The following is a 27,504-nucleotide window of genomic DNA, read 5'->3' on the forward strand; positions in this document are numbered from 1 at the left end:
GAAGTGGTACAAGTGAATCTCTTTTCCACATGAGTTACAAGAAGTGTATACATTCACAGTTGCTGTACTGTAGTTCATTTAATGTACTGTTTACAGCTGGCACTGTTCTTAAGATGACACTATGTAACTACAGCAACAAAACATCTAATCCTATATGAGCAGCATTCTTGGTGTGAAGCTGTTGTTTCAATAGATGGCATCTTGCCTTCCTAACTCTAATTCTATGGTTCTCATATGACACACTGAAGCAGTTCATTTTATTTACTAATTACAATTTTAAAACATAGAAATTACGTTCTTAGTATTTTCTAAATATTAACTTTTTATGTAACCTGTACATGTTAAAACCTTTACACAAAGAAAAAACATTTTGAGAGTAGTTTTAACTTCAGACAGCAATTTCATTAAGAAATTTTTTTTTTTTTTTTTTTTTTTGTCTTTGCTTTGAGAACTTGCCTAAATTGTCATTATTTGATGGGTGCATTTGCAAAGGCAGTGTTTTAGTTTTTAAGCGTACAGCTCTGGCCAAAAGTTTTGCATCACCTAGAATTTTAGGATTGAGACATCATTTAATTAAAAAAAAAAAAAAAATTATAATGAACATAATTTAGATGTTTGTTTTTTAAATCATGTAATCAAAGAAACTACAAAACGAAATCGAAAAAAGTCTACTTTTTGATTTTGAAATCAAACATGAAATACTGTACTACTATTATGCTTTCCGGTAGACTTTTTCGATATAATTTTCTAGTTTCTTACATTAACATAACTCACAATAGTATGTTAACGTAACATTATTCACCAGGTTTCATTCAACTTTATGAAGCAAACTTATAGGGTGATGCAAAACTTTTGGCCATAGCTGTACATTTTACTGAACCTTATGATAATACTTGTAAAATAATTTGTAAATGGGAGAGAGTGTGCCTTTATAAAACCTGTGTGCACAAGTATAATTTACAAGCTCATAAATAAGTACAGGATCCAGGGATTGTAGCTTAAGGCAGTTTTCTGAGACTAAGAACTTGCAGGTGTGATATAGCTGGGCCAAGGCAACATGCTGCCACAAATGAGAGTCTACAATGATGTAAGATTATAAAACCTAACACATATAAATGTTGTGTTCAGAAACCAAGTTCTACAAAAAGAATTGAGTGGTGCAGTGAAACAAAACACACACGAGCTGAACTTCTCATACATCTTTCTTCACAAGCACAATGATTATGTGCATCATTCTGAATTTAATACAGAATTGTGTACCAGTACCAGGGTTAGGAATTCACTTTTTGAGAAGGTGGGCACTCGGACCACCAGTTAAGACAATCTGGAGATCCATTAGTGATTTTGGTGGCCCTCATTCTTTCTAAATTAAACTAAAAATAATTTCAATAAAGCTGGTAAATAATACAGCATGTGAACAAAAAAAATTGAAATAAACCTGTTTTGTTTCATTTTGACAAAATAATACAAAACCTTTAATGTGAATTGCACTGTGTTTATCAGCAGGAGAGAGTCACTTTTACGAAGTATCACTTGAACGACACTACTGAAATATGAAATGCTTATCACAGATTATTACATACATTTTTAAACCACTTTAGTCAAATATAAAATGTTTCTCACAAAACCCTGCTAAAACAGTATTTTAAGTTAAATATGTGTTTCTTGTGTGTATTTCAGGCAAAAAACTTATTTTTTTAATCCTTGCCATTCTTCTCAATAAACAGTGTCCTACAACACATTTTCAAGTAATATCATTATTGATTCCTTTTTTTTTTTTTTTTAGCTGAACAAGAAAGTGTAAACTTAAAATTTAAATGTGGAAAAAGGTGCATTGTACAATGGAAAACAAACTCACCGTTTTTGGTTCTTGTTTATTAAATTCCACTTAAATGAAATATGATGACAACATAAAAGAAAAGCAAAACCTCAGAATACATACTATTTCCCTTGCAGGTTAGGCCGTTGCTGGAAAGCGTGAGGTATATTGGAGTGACGTACCTGTACCTGTATCCCCCGATTTCTGACTTTTCCCAAATCTGAAACTTTAGCCAGTGGAGATTACTCCCTCATCTACAGAGTGCCCTATTAACTCAGCATTTTCAGTGACTCCTACTCAACACTGGAGTGAAGTTCCACATGTCGTGATTAAAGAGCCAATCACTTGAAACGCGCTTGTAAGAATGTGGATCTCCAGTATTGTATTCTGTGATCTCAAGTAGCAAATAGAGATTCACGTCATTAGAAGTGTGCTTGAAGTGATTGGCTCTTAGTATTGATACATATTCCAATCTGTCAAGTTGTGCCCTGTAATAAGGTGAACATTGACTTGTGTAATATTAGTATTTATTTAGTGTTGATTAGCCATTCACTATCGCTATAAGATTCCTAAACTAGATATCCTAATAAGAAAAGGGGTATGATTTAAGGATACAAAAATCAAATCCATTGTGTTTTTATTGCAGGCAGAAGATGGATAAAGCAGATGTTCATTGGGGCCTTCTTGATTCCTGCCATGGTGTGTGGAACTGCGTTCTTCATCAACTTCATTGCCATGTATTACCATGCCTCAAGAGCGATACCGTTTGGGACAATGGTGAGTCCGAAGGGGAAAGAAAAGACTTTCCATTTTACAGTTTGAAAAACAAACAAGTAAAATCTCCTTTCGTTCTTTTAACAAGCCTCAAGCTGCACTATGAATTATAATTCATACAGAAATTGAAATACAAGCAAAGAATGAAATGGAATACAAGGGGAATCCTTGTCAATGATGCTAGTGGACTGGATAGCATTCTTATTAATTAACACCATGTTAAGTTTGTCAGGCACTGGGGGATAAAAGTGTTTGAAGTTGTTCCTGGTTTGCGTAATTCAATACTTTGCCTTGTCGTTTCAAACTGTTCTGTGTTTAAAAGGTATTCTGTCTCTGACTGGTAAGATGTGTGGTTAGAAAGTGTTCTGTAAGTGCTTTTACCTCTCTCAAATTGTCAAATAGCATTTCTTTTTTTTTTTTGCTGTGCTCTAGATGTCTGAATTGCAGTAATTTTAATAAGAGATTCAATTAAACATTGTGCGATACTATTACATTACATCTTTCCCATTACAGCTGTCTGAACACTAAGATTTGTATCATAAAGGCAATATTTTGAAGTCGGGTGTTCTTTTGTTTGTCTGTCTATATGTAGGAGGTGGTGTTGACTAGGGGATACAACCTATTCAACATGCACTACTTTAAACACTGATTATACATCATTGTCGTCAGCTTTTACGATTCATCTTATCACTTTGTTATTCTCTTGACTGTCCTGTTTACCCAGCTTATGTAAGCTTTATAGCAGATGTCTATCTTTCATGAAAGGACACTGCACTGTACTGCCTCCTAAATAAGAAAGTACATGGGTGTGGAGCTTAAATTGTATAGCTTTTAATTGTATAACATTCAATGTAGTTTTAGCCAATTGGAGCATAGATAACCTTTGTTTATTATGCAGAGACAGCCTGAATCCAGTTCAGTCATACATTCCCTCAACTGTCAGTTGTAGAAGTGTTATTCTAGCAATGTAGTTTTAACCAAAGCCTTGGATGACTTGCATAAGTTGCATGGGTACATATAGTTTTTGTTACCAAAGTTCTAGTTCTACTGGCCAACTATTCCCTTAATTGGATACCAAGCATACCAGCTACTTCCACCTCAGTACCTGTACAGGACTGAGCACTTTTCATAAGCCACACAAAAAGGAACCGTCGGTTTTATGGTTTTTCTTTTTTTATACCAAATTCAATAACAGCAGTGCCTGGTAACTTCTATTAAAATACCTGAACATAGACTGAAAATAGGCCTTAGCTGTACTTCTGCTTTTTAAAAGGTGTCAAAAGTGACTATTTACTACAGCTAGTACTGTACAAAGAATTTAGGGCCATATGCTGCGACACCAGCAAATTACATTCTTCTATGCAAACCATGTGGCCAATCTGAAGTTCACAGCAGCTAAACATGTAGAAAGAATGCTTAATGTTGCTACTTTACCGTCACACTGACTTCCGAATGGTTTAAGATATTGATGTATCCGCTGAGCAAGCATGCACAATATCACATTTCTTGGTAAGTAATCCAATTTGCTATCTGGATAGCTGACAAAGGGCAATTGTGCCTCCTTAAGTGATAATCTACATTCTTGTATTTCTGTCAAGTTGCACTTTACCAAATGCAGGCAAAGCCCACATTTCTGTTAATAGCCGGACTGAAGCTCAGTTCTGATCATTAAAAACGTGCAAGTCAGGTAAAGCCTACCTAAACCTCAAGCTTCCTGTATTTGCTTATAGTGGTGTATCTCTTACCCACTGGTGGTCCTGTATTTGTCTTATAGTGTGGCATATCTCTTACCCCTTGGCGCTGGTGTTCTAGTGGATCGTATGTCACCCTTTAGAGCCGTTCTCTAGAGATCCACTTGTCCAATTGTGATCAAACTTTCTTAGGACATTCTTTAGCACACATTATTGATTGTGTTGGAATATGGGGGTATTTTAAGAGCTTATTTAACTATGAGGGCCATCTGTTTGTCTGGCATAAATGATCAAACTGTAGATGGACCTACTTTTTCATGTTACTGAGGATACAATTCCCATCTCTTGCTGGACACCAACTCGCCAACAATTGCTGGAATTGTCATACACTATTAGGTAGCCCACGTTGTACAATGTTACAGTAATTTAAAATGTACTGCAATGATGGTAGATGTACTGCATGTCACTGTTAATGACCAGCCTCTCTTTAGGTGAACTTAATGCTGTTTCAACACAACTAAATGCAGTATATTTTATTTATATGAAACCCAGTAATAAATATATATATATTTTTGTTTATGTAACTGCTAAGGATGCATTTCTAAAATAAAAAGTGCTTGACCCCTCATCCATAATGAATTTAGTACAAAAATAATCATGAATGTTTCCCAGACCTGACTAAATACTAAAATGAACATTGAGCAACACTAATAATGTTTGTAGTCTGCAACACCTAGTCGTTTTTGGTGTTGGTTACATACACAGGATACTCTGAATATATCGGTATATATTTATCAGATGCACTGCAATTATTTTTAAGTTGCCTTATCTCTTTGTACAGGCTTCAGTGTGATCATGGGTTACTCATTAGCACAGCTTCAGTAGTAGCACAGCAGAGATCCTTGCTTTATATCACATTTAGTTTGTCTAGATCTTTCCAACTACTTTATAGCAACTTATTTTACATCTCTGTGTTCTAATAAGCTAAACCGGTTTCATCTCTCCTCCTAATCTATTGAAGATCTGTTGGTTCTTTTACTTTATAGTTTGGAATTTGCAGAACTCTGTTGCTGCTTGTTCCTGGTATCAGATCACTTCCTTTGCTGTAGCTCCTGTTCACTCCAACGTTTTAGTAGCAATCAGGTTTATTAACTATTGCACGGGAAAGTGATTAAAAACCAGGAAGAAACTGTTTGATTTCCCGTAACCTATGAAAACAAGCAAAGAACCATGGATCTTCAACACAAGACAAGTGGAACCAGTGATCATGCGTTCTTCTGCTTCACTGCTTTTACAGTTGTTTCTGTTTGCTTTGTGCTGGGCAAGGTTGCCCCAATGGTTTCTTGAAACTTGGCTTGTGTTTTTGATATTTCCACTGTAAATGGCTGTGCACTTTTGTACTGTGTACAGTTTGTACTGTGTTCTATTGAATTTGACTGCAGTTTACCACATGTCCTTTGGTAAAATTCATGTTGTCTGTTTTATTGAATGTCTTTGATAGTCTGCAGTAATTTCATGTTTTCCAGCCTGCCTCAGCAAGTTCGGCAACTCTCCATCATATATTGTTCTTATATAGATCATATGAACTAAAAGCAAGAACTAAACACCCAACAGAAAAAAACAGGAATTCAGACAAGCTTAATGGACACACGTAATCGAAAGAGAAATTCCTTGTCCAGTTGAATTGGTGTTTTAAATGTAAGTGATAACTGATTTGATTGTTTCAGGTTGCTGTGTGCTGTATCTGCTTCTTTGTGATTCTTCCACTGAACCTGGTTGGAACAATTCTAGGCAGAAATTTGTCTGGGCAACCCAACTTCCCATGCCGGGTGAATGCTGTGCCACGTCCAATCCCAGAGAAGAAATGGTAAATATGCACATAGCCACGTCTTGTTAAAACAGCATCCGTTTCTGATTTGTTGTGATAATCCCATTAACTGTTAAACAGACCTGCAGTCTTTCACTCTCACTAGTCCTGGTACCTTGCATGTACAGGGAACAGCCATTTGGAAACTAATGTTATACTTCATAACAGACCTAATACAAGAGTATTTTTTGGTCAGTCAGTATTGGGGCTTTCATTACAATCTACTTGCAATCTCAGGGATGGTTCATATAACTCTGAGGGATATCAAATGCTGCATGCTTACTTTTTGTTGTTTTATTAGAAACACGTCATGCTGATAGAATTGTGAAATTGTATTCCAAAAAAGAGTACAAATGTTCTTCAGTGAAAAAAAACAAACACTCATTTTAATACAAAAACCTTTTTCTGTGACCTCTGGACTGAAACTATTGACTCCCTTCTCCTCTTTACTTAAGTCTCACACCAGCTGTAAGCAGACTGTATGCATGGGATCCTTTTACCATCTTTGATAGACTGTCCCTGGTCGATCATTTCTTGAAGGAGCATTACCTTACACAGGGCACTTTCTTCAGTGTTTTAGCTGCTATTAACCATTGGTGTGCAGGAGCCTATCATTCAGTGTGTATTTTACCTAGATATTAAACCACCTAGAACATTGCAGTGACTGGAATGTAACCATATTCAATCTTGTTCCCTTTATGTTTCAGGTTCATGGAGCCAGCTGTTATTGTTTGTCTTGGTGGGATTCTGCCGTTTGGCTCAATCTTTATTGAAATGTAAGTTATTTACAGGTTTTTGCTTGCAGTTATTTATAAAAAAAATAATATGCTCAGTTAAGCTCATTTCTGCTGTTTTTTCATGTAGGTATTTCATCTTCACCTCGTTTTGGGCTTACAAAATCTACTATGTCTATGGCTTCATGATGCTGGTCCTGGTCATTCTCTGCATTGTGACAGTCTGTGTGACCATTGTGTGCACCTATTTTCTGCTCAATGCCGAAGACTATAGGTGGTAAGTAGTATTCTCATGCAAGCTGAAAATAAAACTGGATTATGACCAATTTGTTAAGGGGAACAAATTCAACAGCTTTTAGCTTCTACATTTTGAGGGGGAGGGTACATTAATTTCTCCACATCCAAACACACTTGTGATGAAACTTGATAGAACATAAGAACATTTACGAACGAGAGCAGGGCGTTCAACCCACTAATGCTCGTCCGGTTCCTCAAAACTTTGCCAAGTTGGATCTTAAATGATCCATTGATTTTGCCTCAGCGGCATGACTAGGTAGCCCATTCCATACCACTCTCTGTGTGAATAAATTCTTCCTTTCCAGCTATGTCCTCTGGACCCGATTTCTGTACTGTGCTTAAAGGTTCGGGTTAACTGTGTCAGCTCCTTTTAGAGATCATGTCTCCTCCTAATTCTTCTTTGTTCTAGGCTAAATAGATTAAGTTCTTTCAAATTATCTAATAGCTCATTTGTTTAAGTCCTAGGATTAGACATTGAAAGTATACAAATCTGGGTATATATGGATGTGCGTGTCTATCTATCTGAACAAATGTCACTCTTGCATTTTAGATATCTACAGAAGTACTTGGCCAACTGTGATAAAACTTGGAATGGGCGATCATCAGTTACTTTGCTTGTTTGCACAGAGAAAGGGAAAATAATTCACATATTTAAGAGACCTGTAATAAACTAAAGATGTATTTCATAAGAACCCAGGAGGATGGTACATTTCTATTTAAAGTTATGACATAATTGTTTTACTATATATTTTTTTTTATTAATACAGGCAATGGACAAGCTTTCTTTCTGCAGCCTCGACTGCAGTCTATGTTTATATGTATTCCTTCTACTACTATTTCTTTAAAACTAAGTAAGTGTACACTAAGGTACCATTTTATTTTGTTCAGGTGTTTGTGGAGAATGTACTTAAAAGTAGATGAATGTAACACAGATTATGCTTTTAGGCAACATGTAAACCAAAAAAGTAGGAAAAATGCAGTATGTACAGCTAGCCAAAAGGTTTTGCATCACCCTATAGAAATAACTAATTTTGCTTCATAAAGTTGAAATCTGCTGAATAATGTTATGTTAACATAATGAATTGACATACCGCTTTGTAGTTTTCCATATACTTAACGAAAAACTGACAAAAATTAAAAAATGTGACATTTTGAAATCGAACATGAAATACTGTACCTCTATTATAGCTTCCGGTAGACTGTTGCAATATAATGTTGTTGTTGTTTTTATTTTTTATTTTATTATTACATGATGTTAAACAAATGATCTAAATTATGTTCATATATTTGTTATTATTATTATTATTATTATTATTATTATTATTATTATTATTATTATTATTATTATTATTGTTATTGTTATTATTATTGTTGTTGTTGTTATTATTATTATTATTATTATTATTATTATTATTATTATTATTATTTCTCAATTTTTAAATTCTAGGTGATGCTAAACTATTAGCCATAGCTGTAGAATAATACTATACGTGCATATTTCTTGTTATATTTTCAGTGTGTTTTGTTGTAAAGCCTGTTCTAACAATGGAAAGCCTATTATTGCAGTTTTAATCTCAAGTGTCTGGATTCATAGATTTGCGCTTGGATCACTCAATGTTAATTTAGGTAAGGCAGTCCAAGATTAAAGTTAAGCAGGGTCTGTGAATCTAGCCGTCAATGTTGCAGTAATAAGAATCAGCATTCATTTTTGAATGTGTCTAATTGTCAAACATTTTCTGCTTAGGATGTATGGCTTGTTTCAAACATCATTCTACTTTGGATATATGGCAGTGTTCAGCACTACTTTGGGGATAATGTGTGGTAAGTTAAACCATTAAAGCCCAATTAAAAAACATCTCAAAAGTGTCAGTGGATATATATATATCTTACTAATATTGTTCTACCTTTTCTTAATATTTACTAAAATAGAGAGAGATATCACTTCAGCTGCTCGGTTGGTTAACTTTGGTGATTGTAGCCAACAGAATAGTTACATAAAATGTCACCACCGTGCACATCCATTCACTAATAGGTCTCAAATGTACAGTTTTCAAAGAAACACACTTCCTGCATCATTCCACCTGGGCAGTGAATGTCTCCACCCCTTCACTGGCTTCTCCTGTGAAAAAACAATCAGCCGCTTCCGACTACCTGACATGCTTTCATCTAGTAACATAGCGTGACCCAGAAGATACTGTGAGGGGTGAGGGGAAATGACCCAGGAAGTTCAAGTATTACAAGGCAGAGACAATTTAGACTTTTTAGTCTAAAGTAGCACCAGATATCAAAATTTAGGGGTGCAACAATTAATCGATGCATCAATTATTGGTCATCTGTCCTTAAATTTCCAGAGCTTTGATTACATGTTGGTGAATCGATGCATCAAATTAGAAACCAGTTTGAATAGTTGCTGGTTTGCATTAAAACCTTGAGTGTGTGAGTGCGCTTTTTTTAGTGCTAGTAGGGTGGATTAGCATGTTGCTAGGATACACACTTTAGGCCTCTACTTTCGCGTTGAGAGGCCAAATCAGAAGTAGACCTGTTGTATTCACGTTTTCTTGATTTAAAAATTAAGGCAATACATTTGTTTTGTTTTAAATCTACCGATTTTTACCTTTTGTTTCAAAGCATGTTGTGTTTGGGTTATATCGCAATATTATATAAAAAGAAGCTGAATTTAGTACGATACTTAAATTAGTCAGGATTTGGGAGATTAATTCAAATGTTTTTCTTTGCTTTTGGACAATGTTAACAGTAATGAACAACCATCGTTCAGATGGAAATTCCTTCTGTTAAAATATAGTATTTTTTATTATTATTACAGTGTTAAAGGGACATCTGATACGGACGCATGCATATTCTTTTCAGTTGTTAAAAACACAAGTCCTTTGTATTTCTTTTTTTTATAATCGGAAGTGTTCTAATTTGAATGTAAGTTGTGCCTTTTTGTTAAACCATTATTCACAATGCTGTTTTTAGTTATTGGATCTCCTGTTAAAAAAACAAACAAATGTTTGTTCTTTTTTTGAAAAATAAAACGTCAATGCATCGATTATCGTATAGACATTTATCAACGAAATACGAAATTAAGGTGCCAATTGCACCACTAGTAAAAATACATGTTTACTGTATTGTGTTTCTTTCAAAACTGCAATTCTGAGACCTTTATAGCCAATGGGAATGCTAAGTAAGTCGGTTTCATGGAATTATTTACTACCTCCAATTATCTACATTCTATTGTATTATTTTTAAAATAAAAGCACAGACACTGGTGATGAGGTGATCGGGGAAAGTTGAGAAACACTACTCTCTCCCCTCCATGATAAGTAACCATTCTTAACATGGCCCTACACAAATCTGATCATTTAAAATATTGGCACTGTTCTATGGTCAATATTCTGTTGTTGTTATTATAATATATAGCTTTATTTATGTTGTCAATACTAGCTAGCTGATGTTTCTTGGTTAAAGCTAGTCAAAAGAAAAGATTTGGAGTCGTCCCTGTTGATGGTGTAAAACAATATCAGGGTGTCCCTTGTGCTGTCTGTGGATGATTGAGGAGTTTGTCCAAGTTGTGTGGGACAGTGCTGCTGCCACATCACCAGCTGCAGGACCTGGTATTCATTTAAGTTAATCAGCCAAGCATATGAAGTGATGCTGTGTACTTTATTGGCAGGAAAATGTTCTTTAATCATGCTTGCTTTTAATTTCTGAACAGCTGTAGATAAAAAGAAGTCTAGTGTAGATGTGGCAGTCTTAACAATAGCTTTGGTTATGTGGGTTCTACAAAGGTGTTCCATGATCTCCAGTTTTCAGGAGCAACAGAATCCTGCTGTGTCAAATCTACAAAGGTTTATTGTATAATTCTAGATTTTATGTTGACTAAAAACAATAATCAAAAGAGAAAAGTTGCTTTGAACCACACTAGTCAGCTAAGAAAGAAACAGATTTCTTAAACGTTCATTACATTTATACAATCGGTATATTTTCATGTAGATTTTTTGCAGTCTGTTTTTGTTAGTTTTTTTTAATTGCTCTAGTTTTTTCATGTTCGTTAAATGTAATGACATTAATAACTTTAAAATGATTCTTTACAGGAGCTGTTGGTTTCATGGGAACAAGTGCCTTCGTTAGAAAGATCTACACAAATGTGAAAATTGATTAGAAGAAGCGACAGCACTGGGAACTGCAGATCAGTGGCTGCTTTTCTTACTGGGCAGGAACTTGCACAACTCATTTTGCAAGAAGAGATTGTGTATATTACTGGGTACATTGTGGGTCTCCATTTTATGGATGACTTCAAAGAAACATCTATTTCCATCAATCCTAAGTTCTTATTGACTGCTTTCAACAACTTTTCATGAGAGCAAATGCTTGGGTTACATGCAGTATGCATTTACAACACAGTGCTAATTTCCCCCCCCCCAAAAAAACAAGCTCATTAATGATGAATAGTCTAGCTCTCTTCAGTGAAGAGGACAAACAGTTTATTGAAAGCATTTTGTTCTATTATAAGAGGGAAACTTGGCTGCTTAAACTAGTTGACCTGGAGTCTTTCTGGTGTGTTTTCATCCAGAAAGCCTTAATTCTAGTTTCAGTAACCATTGCTAAAGTACGGCTGTTTCTTTTGTTTTTTTTTCTTAACTCTGGGTACTGCTTACATTTGTTTGCATTAACTTTGCATTCACCCAAGGTTGTAAAAATGAAAAAGTGCATGTAATATATCATCAGCTTTGACTATAGCTGGACCAATACCATTTCCCACCTATTTATCTTGATATTAATTTTCATGTAAACTGGTTATTTAAATCCATCCATCCAAAGAAAAAGTTCAATTTAGATCAGAAAGTGTGATGATTTACTGTACAGCTAGTGAACAGAGGTTACTGTTAGGACTGGTGAATTTGTTTTATTAGATATTTTGAGGTCTAAGTGACATTGTTTTAATTGGATGTCTGATGTGGCCCTCTTTTTTTCCAAATCCTAATTTTTGGTGGGTTTGAATGAAGGCTTTACTTAAGAAATTATATTGATAGGGGATATTACATGTATATAACCTTCAAATAATGGAACTTGAGGTGTAGCACCCACGTGTATTTGGATGTACAGATTTATTACAGAGTACTTTTTCTTAAAATGAAATATTCCGTAAACAAATGTGTGGTGTTTTTTTGGGGGGGGTTTGGGGGGGGGGGGGCTTTTTGTCATCTTGCTCACCATTGCATGAACGTTGAACTTTATCATAATGTGTGTATGTCATGCTTTTTGTTTTTTTTTGTTGTTTCTTTCAAAAACTAAATTTGTATTTTTTTTTTGTTAACTTTTCCTGAACAGTTTATGTACGTCTTCTAAAGCAGTCTTTCTTTAGAGTGTTCATATAATATAAATAAACTTTTCAGACAAATGTATTCTTGCTTATAAATTAAGTGACCCTGATATACTGAACAGAGATGTTTTTAGGAACCGTTCATTAGCAGCTCTGGTCAACCCATTGCTATATGTTCCACACAAGTTAAAAACAAGCTAAGTAATGTCCGTGCAACCATATCTGCTTCCTTTCTGCAAGCTACAGTAGTATTACACAAACATTTGTAACTGTTCTACAATCTTGTAATACGACATAGTATCAATTTCTAAATCTGTTTTTAAAGGTTTTGTAAATACATTTGCAAGCAGAGGGATTTTTTTTCGAATGCAATGTTTACCATCTAAAGTTTAATGTATAATACAATATCTTAGAGTGAAAAACTGAATGTGCTGTAAAAAAAAAAAAAAAAAAAAAATTAAAATTACACATTTTACTTGGCCACATTTTTAAACAGTATCTGAAAGGTGTTCAATACTGTTTTAAAGTTACCATCTTTTTTGTTTGAATTTGTAATAGATCATGTCAATAGTATCTTTAACAGTTCTGTGAAAACAGACCGTTTATTGTCTGTATATTGAGTTCTTGCACTAGTATCTTGCTAAATTGATTTAACTCTTCTGCAAGAAAAATGGGCAGAATAACAAATGCTGATAACCCCTGCTGAATCGCGCTCAGTAGTTGTAAAAATGTAGGGTTAAAAGATAGTCTTCACTTAGTTTTACATTTTCTTATTTTTATAACTAAATCATAGTTTGTTTTTGTTTTTAGGTGACTTACAGATTTTACCATTTTTACATTCATTTTCTAAATAGAAACACAGTTTCATTAAATCAATAGGTGTTTTTTCTTCATAGGGATGGGAGGGGCAATACTATTGATTTTTTGTTATGATTGTTTATATTTCATATTCTGGATGTCAACATTATTAGCACATACTGGAATTTGTGTATTTTTTTGGTTATATCCGTGTTTTCTATATTTTCCAGAAAATGCAGTGTGAGCTCATGCAATTTGATTAATAAAACAGGAAGAAAAATACCTTGTTTTCTATCTTTGCAATAGCTTCTCCTTGGCACATCTGGTGGATTGTTAGATCAATTGTTTTTGCAAAGGACTATGAGGGTGTTTTTTCCCCATTGTAATAAACTGGGCTGTAAACCTCATCAGTGTTTTCAGGTATTTCAAAGATAAAGTTCTTACACAACATTGGATAAAATGGTATGATACTTATTTTTGTCTTAAGTTATTGGGCTTAAAGTGATGACCAATGTTTGGATCCATTTCTTACCTGCATTGGAGTAAATCTGACCTTCGACACAGGAAGTGGTTAAGTAAGATACAACTTAGGCTCGATTTTACCACTATGGGCAAATTGTCCCTTTAATACTGTACATTTACTATGGAGTGTTTTCTGTGAAGTAAAATAAACAAGCAAGAGATTTGAGCAGAAAAGAATTGTAAGAAAATGTTAACATCTTGGTCTTCATTCCTACAATCTTTGAACAAATCCAACAAACTTGTTTATACTAATAACTCAAGTGACAATCTAAATATTCTTTATAAACAGATAATTTTTACATGAGAAATATATAAAATATGCACGAACACACAAATGTATCAGTGTCGTCATTATTGAAAGGTGGGAAACCAGTACTGTAATCACATCCATAAAATCATGGCTCCTTGCAATGCTTAAGTAAATCTCACAAAACAATATAAGATATTACAAGTACATCAATTTATATTTTTGGCAAGTTCACTCAAATACAACTATTCAGTTATTTATTTCTGGTGTGTGTTCCACATACACTCTTTCAATTTCACTCCAATTTGAGTGCACAAGTAATTGTGCTAAATAGGTTATGATTGATTATCCTCTTTAGCCAGTGTCTGTTTCGTTCCACCGCCATGTTGATGCAGTACACTCACGTTTTTAGATCAATTCTATGGGTACTGTTGTATTTTCCAATACACTGACTTCTCACTGATGTATTTCCTTTTGGGTATTATATATACAGCTGTATATAAGAGAATTGCAATAAGATGCAGAAGTTGCAAGCTTACTTGAATAGATAATACAATATAAGCCCATTGCATCACAGGTAAAACGGTTCATAGTATCAATCAGAGCACACATTGTTGATAATTAAGCTTCCCCACATAATGTGAATCTGCTACTAGGTTTTAGGTAGGTGATGTGGTATTTGATAGAAACACTTGGCTTGAGGATTTCTCCCTTTGACAGTACCGCTAGGTTGGCATATCATTATGTTAATTCAACAACTGCTTGGCAATGCATCTGGGTCATAGGTAACAACAAACACTCTCAGTGCCACGGGGCATGGTAAAAATACTGGACTACTTGTATTCATTGTTGACTATACCCCAGGATAAACTAGAGAGGAACTCATTGGAGTATTTTAACATTCACATGCTCTCCTGACACCTGATTAGTACTCTACCTGTGGTCGATCTAGGACACACCTTACATGGGGTCTACAAGATGTTTGGAACCATACATTAAATAGGGTGTAGGTCAGAGTTGACTTGGCAGTAGATTTTGAATGTCAAAAACCTCAAGGTAACCCACTGTACATACTTTTAAAGAAAGAGATGTCTCCAGTGTGTGTGTGTGTGTGTGTGTGTGTGTATCTATCTATATCTATCTATCTATCTATCTATATATATATATACTACTAAAGCATTAAGTTGTATTACCGTTGTGAGTGATTTAACAGTATCAGAAAACGTGTAGCTATACAAATCGATTTGAAAATTCAGCATAGGGTACAAGCACACAAGGTTTGTTAATTAGAAGACTATAAGTTTTTAAAATACACTTGTATGTAGAGTTTTTTTTTTTTCTTAATTGCCTGGGTTATATCAGTTAATTTCCAGATTCTCGCAATAGTTAACCCTAATTAATCATTTAGGCATCTTTATGGCCCTTGCAAGTGTTTTGAAAGTAATTGTTTTTGAGGTCGTGCTGCATGACACGCTGTGGAGCACGGGAGCTGCCCTGTGTACGTGCACCTGTTTCTGAAGGGAAGGCAGATCCGCTTCTCTAAATGGCATTAGAATATCAACCGAAATGGTATATTTATTAAACATTTATTTTTAAATACATTTTAAAACCATGTATGATAAAATTACACCTGTTATAGAACTCTGTTTTTTTTTCTTATAAAACTCCCGAATCACGTTCTAACCTTCAGTTCGGTAGGACATAATAGTTTTGGACTAATACATTTTACACATTTAAAAAAAGAAAAAGTGGCAAAGGCGTTTTTTGTTATTTATGAATATTTTGTGTGTGTGTGTGTGTGTATATATATATATATATATATATATATATATATATATATATATATATATATATATATATTTATTTTTTTTCTTTCTTTTTTATATGGCTATAGCTGCTCCGTAAATACTTGAATAAGACCGAGGGTTAAAACCACCAATCTCATTTCACTTGTGAGTAGCATTGCTCCTGCATCTCTGAATACCCAACGATAACCTGTGTTCCATAAGAATTTTATGAGTTGATTATGTATCGTGCCATCCGGATTGGTTGAAGCGGAAGACTGACTGACAGAGAATAGAAACGCCCCACAGAGAGAGAGAGAGAGAGAGAGAGAGAGAGAGAGAGAGAGAGAGAGAGAGAGAGAGAGAGAGAGAGAGAGAGAGAGAGAGAGAGAGAGAGAGAGAGAGAGAGAGAGAGAGAGAGAGAGAGAGAGAGAGAGAGAGAGAGAGAGAGAGAGAGAGAGAGGGTGCCTGCTGTAGATTCAGCGGCGTGCTCATTAATCACGCCAACTGGGGGCACAGCGCAGAAACACATTCTCGCCAACATAAGAAGCACAAAAAGTCTATTATCGGAGCTAGATATACATGCACAATCTAGTTCAAACTGTTTAGACTTCCAATCTCTCTTCCGTTTTAAACCGAGAGGGTTGCACAGCTTCTCTGACAGCAATGTGCTGTAGTGGACTCGCTGGGAGGACTTTATGGACAGTGGCATTAGCAGAAATATTGCTAGTTGTGATATTAGTAGCTCGCTGGAGTGAGGCTCTGGATTATGATAATAACACTACTCGTAGTTTCGAATACTTGATGGACCCGGATAACCCCGAAGACGTCTATAAGTATAAGGACCCGTGCAAAGCCGGTAAGTGCATGCAAAATGTTCATCAATTACTGTCTGATGATGACTTGAGTTTCACACCGCTTTCTGTGCGTTTTATTTGTGGTCAACAATCAGCCACAGCCTTGTGCGATATTTGCATTCAAATGCAAATGAAGTACAAACGCATTGTGTTTTATTTTTTTTATTCTGGAAGGTTTATTGAAACTGTTTTTTTTTTGTTGTTGTTGTTTTGTGCTGCACATATACAGTACGAATTACAACAGACTTGCTTTTACGCTGAAGTTACAAGTGTTTAGTCAACGATGAAATAAACTAGCCTGAACATTGTTCTTATACTTTTCTAAAACCTGAATCACGCATGCCCTTTGCAAACTGTTCGCAGTAAGTGATGTAATAAACCTATCTTACAGGTAGAGGTGTTGTAAGTGGTATTGCCAGGTTTCTTCTGAATGTGTTATACTGCAATCTGTCAGGCGAATTGGATACGCAATTGTTTATTGGAATCTTGAAGTAAGTACATATCACGTGTTGCCTGACATACAGTTTTTTTTTATTAGGTTTGATCGTGTTACAATACCGTTATCATTTGGTCTGTAGAAACAATACCCAATTGCACTTAGTTGTACGTTTACACATACTGCTCATAAAGGAAAAATGACGTGCATGCATAATAATTCGCTGTTCAGCAGTTGATCGACAGTTTTCGCATTAAGAAGCTAGTACTAGTACTACTAAATTCCCATGAAGACGTAATACTTTTGAATCTGTAACACAAAACACAGAGGGAATATTGATGGTTATCCTCAATGAAAGTAAAAGTAGCCCAAATAAATATTACATCCTTACAGAGAGGTTGTACTGTACATCATCATAATGTTCATTTTTGGAGGGAAAAAGGGTACAGTATATCAGTGAAATTCAATGAACTGTAAAGCATAGTTTTCCTTCTGTTTCTTGACTCCATGCTAAAAGATCTGTCAGACTGGCTTACAGTTAAATCATTAAAAATACTGTGCTCTTCACATTAATGCATATCGATTCTTGGTAGATTTTACAAAAAGAAATGCAAAGAATGGTTGTGAAATTAACATTGAACTCCTAACTCCTATTGGAAGGTAAAACTAGTAGCCTGACCTTTAGTCGGTGTACACAGTGTAGTGTACGTGTTTCCATTTCAATTAATTCATAAATACAAAAATGTGTAGTTGAGGGGGGAAGGGACATCACTTTGTATTCTAAATACCATGCAAATCATTTTCCTTGTCTTGCATTTTGTACAAATAAGAAGCATAAAGGCTTTGTATGGGGGGAGAGAAGGTTGTGATTTTTTTTGTAGCTTCAGGCAAGAAAAGTGAACTGAGTGAGTGAAATGGGGGGGGGGGGGGACTCATGGCCTGGGAACAAGATGAGTGATTTCAGCTCACGGCTCAAGTGCACTCTTGCAGAAGCTGACAATTGCCTCTGTTTTAATGTACTAGAGCAAATCAGCACCTGACTTCTCCACACCATGTGGCCACTCGCAGGCTGGAAGAGAGAGAAAGAGGAGAGAAAAACAAAATTTAAATCTGCATGTGGCCATTCGTGTCCTTCACTTCTCCCTTGAAATAGTGGCAGACTGCAGATTAAATAGAATTTGGTCTGGAATAGCTGGAATTGTCGCCATATTAATAAATCATGTATTTGAGAATGTCTGGTGCTCTATTTGAGCATGTTTTATAATACTTTGTGCTCTATATTTTTAAACTGCTTGAAATTTTTTAAAACTATGTCTTAATGTTCTCAAATGTCATTTATGTGCACCTGCAACTGCACCTGTGTCCATCTGAAATCGACCCTTCACAATGACTGCACAATCGCGTGATGTGCGATTAGTCAACAACCAGTATCTTAGGTTGACTGTCACTTTAGGCTGGACTTAAGTTAATGTGATGCTGCACACTAGTTTTCAAGAATGTACAATGAAATTCTCTATTAGCCATGTGTGATTCCAACTCTGTGTGATCCAGAGTGTTTCTGTGCTTCATTGTGTGCATGAAACATACAGTGGCACTTGCTACACTTGGACACAGCACCATAATATAAGAGCTCATATTTGTGCAAATAAATCAAAATTGTGACCTGCGTCTCTCTTTACTCAAGCAATGACTGACTATTGTGCCGGTGGTTTTGTGATGGGGGCGGGGGGGGGGGGCTATGTGATTTGAACCCAGGCCTTCATTGATGAAGTTCACAATAAACATTGATTTAATGCAGATGGTTTGCACAACATTATTACTAGTGTCACATTAGTTTTATGACGCAACAGATCCTAATTCTCGTTCCTGTTTTGTAGTAGTGTCAATCTCATAATATCACTGGCATATGAAAGCATAATAGTTGGGGTGCAGCAGCCTAACTCTGCCTCTGGGTTCCAAACTTGCACTAGTCCTGCATCCAGTTGGTCTTCAGAATTTGCACAATCAGCTCTCTGGTAAATCTGCGCAGAATCACTCTTAACGCACCATGAATAAGTCAAACGCCTGGCTTTGATCATTTAAATAATATACGCCGCCTTCTTTTACAGATTAATTTTTTCATCCAGGGTATAGCTGACTAGATAACAGTATTTTATTCTCATTACAATGATTATTCCTGCTTTAAGTCAGTTGAGTGTTTTTAGGAGATTTATTTAAGTAACTAATCAGCCTCGTTCCCCTAGTTAACAAAAGACCTGTCCCAGCTTGTCTCAACAATAAGCCTTATGCTATTCATTCCTTCAGATACTCTGTTGCACACGGAAAGACTTGGCCACAGTCAGCATCACATTCTAAAAGAAACCAAAGGAGCAGAAGGGTTCTTTCTTGGCCTTGCCATTGTGCAAGTCATATACTTCCTCTAATCCTGCAGGTCCTCTGCATCACATCCTGTTCAATTGAACTGTGATGAGAGGTTTTTAATATGATCCCACTCAAGGTTAGAACTAAGATAAAAGTGCTGACAGTTTAGACTAATGACTCTGCAAATACTCTCCGTTTACATGAGCTCTGCATCCAGGCCCGCTGTGTGAGGGGGTTTGCAAATAAAACAACACCCTTTCTGTGTCTTATGTTTGAGCAGTAGCTATTTTCAGTTGATAAGCTTTGATTAGTGGACAGGTCTGACTTCAGTTTCAGTGTCATGTATCATGCAGTGGCACACACTTGCAGTGCCTGTTTAGCTAACCACTGTGAGACTGTAAGTGGTTGTGTACGTTTCCTAGGGCAGTCACTGACTGCAGCGCCTAGCCATCCTGGCCTTAGCCCCAAGCTTGTCTAGAGCTGTCTTCAGGATTTAGGTTTGGTGCACAGCAATGACACTTTATCTGGTGGCTGTGAGATCGATTCCTGACTGGCACCAGGTCACGGCAGTGCAGAATTAAAGTCTCAAGATAATACTTTAACAAAGAGTCTATAGAAATCAGTTACAGTAGCACCTTTTTTTATTACAGCAATATAGGTTGATTTTAAAAGTGTTTTTATTTATTTATTTATTTAGTATGCCCAATTATTTTACCCCCAATCTTTATCCCAATGTGGAATGTCCAGTCATCATCGCCGCAATTCCCCACACAGCTCAGGAGAACTGACGGTTCAGTGGGTGTCCTCCGATCCCACGACCAAGCCAGCTTCCTCTTTTACACCCAGGAACTCGAGAGCGGTTTTGCATCCCTCCCCAGAGAAGACTGCTGACTTCGCACAGCCAGGACGCGTGCTATAGTATGCAGACCACGAAGAGCATGTAAACATACTAGACTTTACTTTAAAAAAAATAAAATAAAAAAAAAAACACCATGGTACTAGCACGCACCTGAAGTGTTTACAATTAACACAATACTTTACCTTTGCTGTATCCTATGTTGTTCATATCCCAGCATTTTTCTTTCGACAGATTGAGTAGCGTGTTGTGGAAACAGAAACAGAAAACCAGCATTGTTGCAGGAGGGAACATGATCTGGATACACTGTGAAATTTAATTTTTATTTTTTTTTGTATTGCCCAGTTGATTTATCACGCATGATGTGTGCCTAAAAAATCCAGGGAGTACAGTAGGTTTAAAAATGTACTTCTGTGATATGGACAACACGGGACACAGCAAAGGTAATGTAATGCACTTCTTGTGGACCTTGCAGGGTGTTCTCCATTAAAATGTATTTATTTATTTATTTATTTATTTTAATTTGTAATCGCCAATTATTTTTTCTTGTTTTCTCCCCAATTTGGAAAGCCCAATTATTTTTTTTATTTCAAGCCGGCTCACCACTGCCAGCCCCACTCTGACTCGGGAGAGACAAAGACGGACACACGCGTCCTCCGAAACGTGCACCGTCAGCCGTCCGCTTCTTTTCACTCTGCAGGCCCGCCATGCAGCTACCTCAGAGCTACAGCATCGAAGGACCACGCAGCTCTGGGCAACTTACAGGCAAGCCCGCAGGCGCCCGGCCAGTCTAAAGGGGTCACTGGTGCATAGTGAGCCAAGAACATCCTGGCCTACCTAAGCCCTCTCCACCCGGGCGACGTTCTCCCATTCATAGTCGCAGTGAAATAGCTTGGACTTGAACCGCCGATCTCCAGGCTATAGCATGCATCCTGCACTCCACCCAGAGTGCCTTTACCGGATGCGCCACTCTGGAGCCCCTAAAATGTATTTATTAATCCAATAATAATATTTCCATTGTCAATCATCGCTGTAGTTGGATGTTGTCTGCCATTACATTGTAATAATAAAAATAATAGTAAAAATGTGCCGATACAATATGCCAAACTCTACATAATTGGTACATAATAGAACGGTTATAGAACTAGACAGAAAAGTTGATGTCAGCGTTTACAGTTGTTGTTGATTTACCGTTTATCCATTTCTTGATCCCAACGGGGAGTGAATTGCCTGTATTAATTGAAGCCAAAAGAAATACCATTCATTGATCCTATTAATCCTAAAAAGCTTTTAAAAGATACAGCATTGACTGCAAGCCTATGCCTTTGATGTCTTTCAATCTGTAAAACATTTACAAAACAGAAGACAATGCAATATATCAAAGTCTGCTCCATGATGTAACTGTAAAGTTTAAAGTACATCTCTGGTCCAAAAAAAGTTTTTCCCTGAACAACATTCCATTTTTTCTGTTGGACAGGAATGTGTTTTTGATGGAAGGCATATGAACTTGCCAAAGGCCATTCTTCTTCTTCTTCTTCTTCTTCTTCAAAGTTGTCTGCTTGACGGAGTTACACAAATGTGAATGTCTGTTAAGCTATACCCCATATATTTATTGACCAGATGGATAATGATAACCTGTAACCCACGAGGGACAAGCTGTAATTAAATCCTTCAGTGCCTATTATTATCAAACATAATTTCGTACCTCTTGTTTCTGATACAGTTACCCAACTGTGCACACAGGAACGTGCTTTAGGTTGCACATATTTTAGTTCGCAAAAATGTGCTTATTATGTTTTTATCTGAACAATAGGCAGAGCCAAGTGCCAATCTCATGGTGTTTCGAGTGGGTTTTCCTAACTTGACCACAATGTGATAAAAGTGTGAGAGGAATGCTCAGGACACTGTGAGGAAAAGTCAGCCACTAATCTAAAAACTCAGGACCCAATTTCTTTATAACAGCATGTAAAGATACCTTATCATATAATTTACCTTATCATATAATATCATTTGCATACATAAAAATGCCACTTGACATCAGCCTACTGTATAATGGATTTTCACTTTCAAGCTGACATAAGATTGATCGTAGCTTTATTGTTTACAATGTCAGTTTTGTTCTTATAGTTGTTAAACATTTGAAAATCAAGTAGACCCATTTGACTATTAGTAGCACTATGAAACAGTAGCAGAACAGTGGGAGTTTAAACCAGCTTGTCTTAGAATACTCTGAATACCAGTATATTTATTTTATGTCTCAGTAATAACTGGCACAGTCATATGGTTAGAAGATTTTCTGTTACTATAGTTTTTTTTAAATTAATTAATTAAACTTTTAAAGCGTTACAGAACGCCCTGCAAAGTTTACAAGAAATGCATTGTGATACCTTTGGTGTGTCTTTTGTTGTCCGCATCACAGTGTTATATTTTTAAACATATTGCAGACTCATGACATTTTTAATTACACATCATGGGTGCTACTGTAATCAACTGGGCAACACATTTCTCTGTACTTGTGAATGTTCACCAGGGGAAACAACATTCTTCTAAGGATCACTGTGTATCCAGACTCCCTCCTGCAACAGTGCTGGTTTTCTGTTTTCACAATAAGCTGCTCATTCAGAGCACCAGCATTGTTGCAGGAGGGAGCATAAACTGGATACACTGCAATGTTTAGTGCCTTTTTACTGATATCTTTGTATTGATCTAGACACTCTTAAACCATGTGCTAAACTAACTTTTACTAACAGATAGAAAAAAAAAACTCTCCTGTTCTTGTTGTTAAAGAAATAAAACATGAAGACTGATCTCCATGGAACTGTGCATTTAGGGAATGACATGAACTAGGGAAAGCAATTTTTTAAATATTTATTTAAAAGAATGTATAAATAGTACCATGTGACACAGTCCAAGATTGGTGTAGCCCTGATGGTGTAGACTGCTGATCACAACAAGCATGTGGTGGGTATGTCACTGACATAGCTTTGCCTTGCCCGCTTATCATTAGTTCAACTTTTCATTTCTAATACATTTGAAACATGTCTGAAGATACGAGTCCCCCAATGCTCTCTGTCATTTAACTCTGTATCATTTCACCTGTGCCAGCGTTTCAATAAAGGAGGGTGGCCTGACTTGGGTACAAGTGTTGGGTACAATTAGGTAGGCTTGGTGGTCCAGTGGTTAAAGAAAAGGGCTTACTACCAGGAGGTTCCCGGTTCAAACTCTGACTCAGCCAGCGACTGACTGTGTGTGACCCTGAGCAAGTCACTCCTTGTGCTCTGTCCTTCAGACGTGAAACTGAGGTCCAATTGTAAGTGACTCTGCAGCAGCAGATGTTGATGCATGGTTCACTCCCTAGTCTTAGGATAAAAGCGTCTGCTAAGTGAGTAATTAATAATAATAATAATAATAATAATAATAATAATAATAATAATAATAATAATAATAATAATAATAATGTCACTGGTGAGAACATTTATTGAATAAAAAAAAAAAGATTAGGCCTGTAGGCTGTATCATTGGCAAATAATATAAATACAAAATGCACCCGAGCTTGTCCAGTGTTTTCAGCTTGTAATCACAGTAACGCCCTTGCACAGAGAGCATTACCAGGGATTACAGACCGGTTTGGGCTTCAAGTCAGGCTCATTACTGCCAAAAAAAGTCTATTACAGTATTTGTGAAAATGACCTGCTATTATTGCTAAATTCTAACTGAAAAGTGTTAATAGTTTAGATTTTTTAAGTTCTCACTTTAACTTACAAATGTGAGAACCACAGAAGCAAACGACTAAGCATCAGAAAGGTGGCTCCCTGCCTTACAGTAATTGAGGGGATATAATTATATTTGGACAAAAGATGTCCAGTCACAAGCATAATAGTTGTTGATTTGTCTGGTCATGAGTAAAAAGGGTAATCTCTGAAAGGTCATTATATTTTCACTGTGATTTATTTCATGATAGGGAAGGCGTGTTCTGGTTGTGTAACCTGTGGAGTTATCCAGGCACCTACTGTGCTGCCCCAGAGGAGAGATTCTCCCCTGAACAACTGCATTAATGATCATGCAGAGCTGTGCAGTCCTGACTCAGCACTGGGGAAACTAATTGCCTGCTTTTTCCAAGGGCTTATTGTTTTACAATGACTTTAAACTAAAGGCCAAAGGGATAGCCAGAGTGCCAGCTGTTTAGCTTCCAATTAAAAAAAGCAGAGAGCATAAAGAGAAACTTGCACAGCATTATGAGTTTCCAAACAAGGTTACCTAGTTCCCTTCAATCAAGTAGCCTTGGGGGATTTACCGGTACTTTTCTCCTCGTATGGACTACTGTACAAGTAACGGCTGGTGTTATGAGGCAAAGCTAAATGTAAGGTACAAAAGTTAGAAAGTTTTTATGTGAGCATTGTAAAAATTCCTCGAATGGTTGTTTTAATGGTCTCAAATGCCTTCCCTAGTGAGGAAGTTAAATTCTTCCACTTTCCTCTAGCTTTTGGCCTCCCCGTGGAAAAGAAATCATCAATGGGGATTTTAGACAACCTTTTGTAGGGCAGATGTTCTATTTTGCTCAAAGCTGGCCGACTAATTTGCCATTAAAAAAAGTCATGCCGTGGGTCCCGGAGTGGTTCACCTAGTAAAAGCATGGTGGCTTGGTGCAAAACCAGCAGGGACTGTTTTTGCTCATCTCACAGGTGCCCAAGCGGACGCCTGTAGGGCTGGCTTTCATCCTCCAGATGCCAGTAGCTCACCGACATGCGCTCTTGTAGACATTCGGCTCTCCTAAGTGGGGAGTTACTGTGGTGCTGGAGAGTAATTGGACATTCTAAATTGGGCACACTAAATTTATAAAACAAGAAACAATGCAAAAAGCCTTGGCACACTATAAGGCTTGCATGCAGAGTTACTGTAAATAAAGCAAATTCAAAGATAAATTAAATATTGCATGAGCGTTTTTAGATGTCTGGTTGAAGTTTGAACTTGCAAGCTAACGTAGTTCTGTCCTTGTTGGTTTGGCAAATGGTCTACAAATGAATTAACCAATCAATCAGTCTTTATTATATACATATATCGCCTTTCATAGTGGACCACCATCACAAAGCCCTTTGTAATGACCCTTCAACTAACTTATTCTGAACATTTTACTGGCTGTTTTAAAAATATGTCCTAATTTATGATAGGTCATTTCATGACAATTTAATTCATTCTTGCCATTCAAGGTCTTGCGATAAATGAAGTGAATTTAGAATCATATTTATTATAATTGATTTTAATGCACCATTGATGAGCACTGCACTACATTTCCTCTGGGGGGAACAAATATTGAATTAGGCCCTAGGCATGTGTACTGTCTTGCATTTCATAGATCACCACTATATGTATACATTGTCTAGAATAATGCAGGAAATAGATAAGAATAGTGATATAGTGAAATGCCAGATGTATTTTTGTTGAAAGTGAGAAATCATAAATCTGTGGCATTGTCAGGTTGTAAATTCCTGGACTGGCGAAGTCCTGGCCTGTCAGCCAGTGTAACAGGGCGAGGTGCCCTGTACATTGTTTTGTTTATTTATTTTTAGATCGGGGTCTCCCCCTCCGTCCCTGTGCAGTGTATTTTGTATTTGTTTTGTGTTATGATTTATTTATTGTAATTTGTGAAGGCGTACCGCCGTGTTATTGTTTTGTTTATTTTTAAAACGTGTCCTGGCAGAGGCGAGATTGGTGCTCGTCCTCTGCCAGGAGTAATGGAAAAACTCGTGCAGAAGGTGGTCATCTCCCGAATTAATTACGTGATTAATTTTGTATCCAGACTCCCTCCTGCAACAGTGCTGGTTTTCTGTTTCCACAATAAGCTGCTCATTCAGAGCACATGGTCACCTGAATATAAAAAGCCTGCAGCTCTCCAGCTCGAGGTGGGTGTTGGAAGGAGAGAGTGAACAAGAACGGAGAGAAAGAAACGTAAACAATAAAACAATACAGGAACAGTGACAGCGACTGCCCGGCCTGACCTGTATGGTTTATTTATTATTTCTGTGTTCGAGATTTGTTTTAGCCTTTTATTTTGCTCTGCGAGCACAGTGTGTTTTTGTTTGAATATTTTATTTATTTTTGTATTTGTTAATAAAGACGGCAGCCAGCCGATTCTTTACTTTACCTGCAGTACTCTCTGGTGTCAGTTTATTTTCCCTTCCTGCTTCTGCCTGACACCCTGTCACAGCCAGATAGAAGGTTCTTGGCCAGTGTGTTCTGCTTCTCTGAGGTGGGATGAATACCTTCCACTTTAAGTGCATTTGCTGTATGATGGGCGCAAGGACAGGGAAAACAAAGTGGTGTTTGGTTCCATTTGGCTGTCATTTCAGGAAAATCCCAGAGTCGAGGTTGAAGCTGCCAACAGCGCAGCATGCAATGGTCTCTTATGAAGGCAAAGATGACGACATGCAGGAACTCTCTCCTGGCATCCCTGCTGAGACTGGCATGATGGGAGCAATAAATACCATGTTGAGTTCCGCTTTCTTAGGATGGCACTTTGAATAACTGCCTTGGAGCACTCTTTGAAAAATCAGATTACTTATTTTTAAAGCCGATTATAGCTGCCAGATTGCCTTCTAAAGGTCACAAACAGTGAAATATTTTCATTTAAAGTGTTTTAAAGGAAGGGGAGCTGTTTAGAGATGGTGTTGCTTAAAATTAGTTTCCATTGTTTGTTTTATACAAAAACCCATTGCTCAGGGGACAGCTAACCAGCAAACAAAGAATTAAAGATGTACTGTAAAGAGACCTATTATTGTTAAATTGATGGAATGCAGCAGAGAAAAGCTCATGCTACGAAGGGTCTAAATAATGAAAAATGATGATTTTGAGCTCTCACGTACAAGCTAACACTGGGAACACAGGATGAGCTGTCCCAAGCCTGGCACATTATAATTGGGCTGTAGGAAAACACCACTGTCCACACCCTGTGCAGTAGTTGTACTGGAAAGTCCAGTAACCTGTTTACTAATGTAATTCATTTCAATGTGGTTTTGAATCCAGTCCCAGCTTGTTAGTGTAAACATGGGCTTATTCCTTTTATTCTTTGACTTCTGTTGCCTTATGCAAGACAGAGCTTGATGACGTCTTTGTGGATTTGATTGGAATTTCACTCATT

At 36.7% G+C, this 27,504-nt stretch overlaps 2 protein-coding genes across 4 annotated transcripts in view; both read left to right on the plus strand.

Moving 5' to 3' along the window:
• Nucleotides 1-13,713, plus strand: part of LOC117418377 (transmembrane 9 superfamily member 3-like) — a 29,681-nt gene extending 15,968 nt beyond the window's left edge. Inside the window, exons 9-15 of the mRNA XM_034031344.3 lie at nucleotides 2,466-2,596; nucleotides 6,012-6,151; nucleotides 6,859-6,927; nucleotides 7,016-7,162; nucleotides 7,950-8,033; nucleotides 8,927-9,003; nucleotides 11,280-13,713. Of these exons, the coding sequence (XP_033887235.1) occupies nucleotides 2,466-2,596; nucleotides 6,012-6,151; nucleotides 6,859-6,927; nucleotides 7,016-7,162; nucleotides 7,950-8,033; nucleotides 8,927-9,003; nucleotides 11,280-11,347 (716 nt within the window). The 3' untranslated portion in view covers nucleotides 11,348-13,713. The remainder of the gene's footprint in view (nucleotides 1-2,465; nucleotides 2,597-6,011; nucleotides 6,152-6,858; nucleotides 6,928-7,015; nucleotides 7,163-7,949; nucleotides 8,034-8,926; nucleotides 9,004-11,279) is intronic.
• Nucleotides 13,714-15,536: 1,823 nt separating this feature from the next.
• The window catches only part of LOC117418559 (tolloid-like protein 2), a 90,042-nt gene continuing 78,074 nt past the window's right edge, over nucleotides 15,537-27,504 (plus strand). For 2 of the 3 annotated variants that reach the window (XM_034031729.3, XM_059035756.1), the window contains exon 1: nucleotides 16,288-16,718. In XM_034031729.3, coding sequence (XP_033887620.3) covers nucleotides 16,526-16,718 — 193 coding nt within the window. In that variant the 5' untranslated portion in view covers nucleotides 16,288-16,525. Of the gene's footprint in view, nucleotides 15,645-16,287; nucleotides 16,719-27,504 lie in introns of those variants that run through there. The other variant, XM_059035758.1, reaches the window with a different exon arrangement.

Source organism: Acipenser ruthenus, chromosome 13 (assembly GCF_902713425.1).
Source record: "Acipenser ruthenus chromosome 13, fAciRut3.2 maternal haplotype, whole genome shotgun sequence".
Lineage (NCBI taxonomy): Eukaryota > Metazoa > Chordata > Actinopteri > Acipenseriformes > Acipenseridae > Acipenser > Acipenser ruthenus.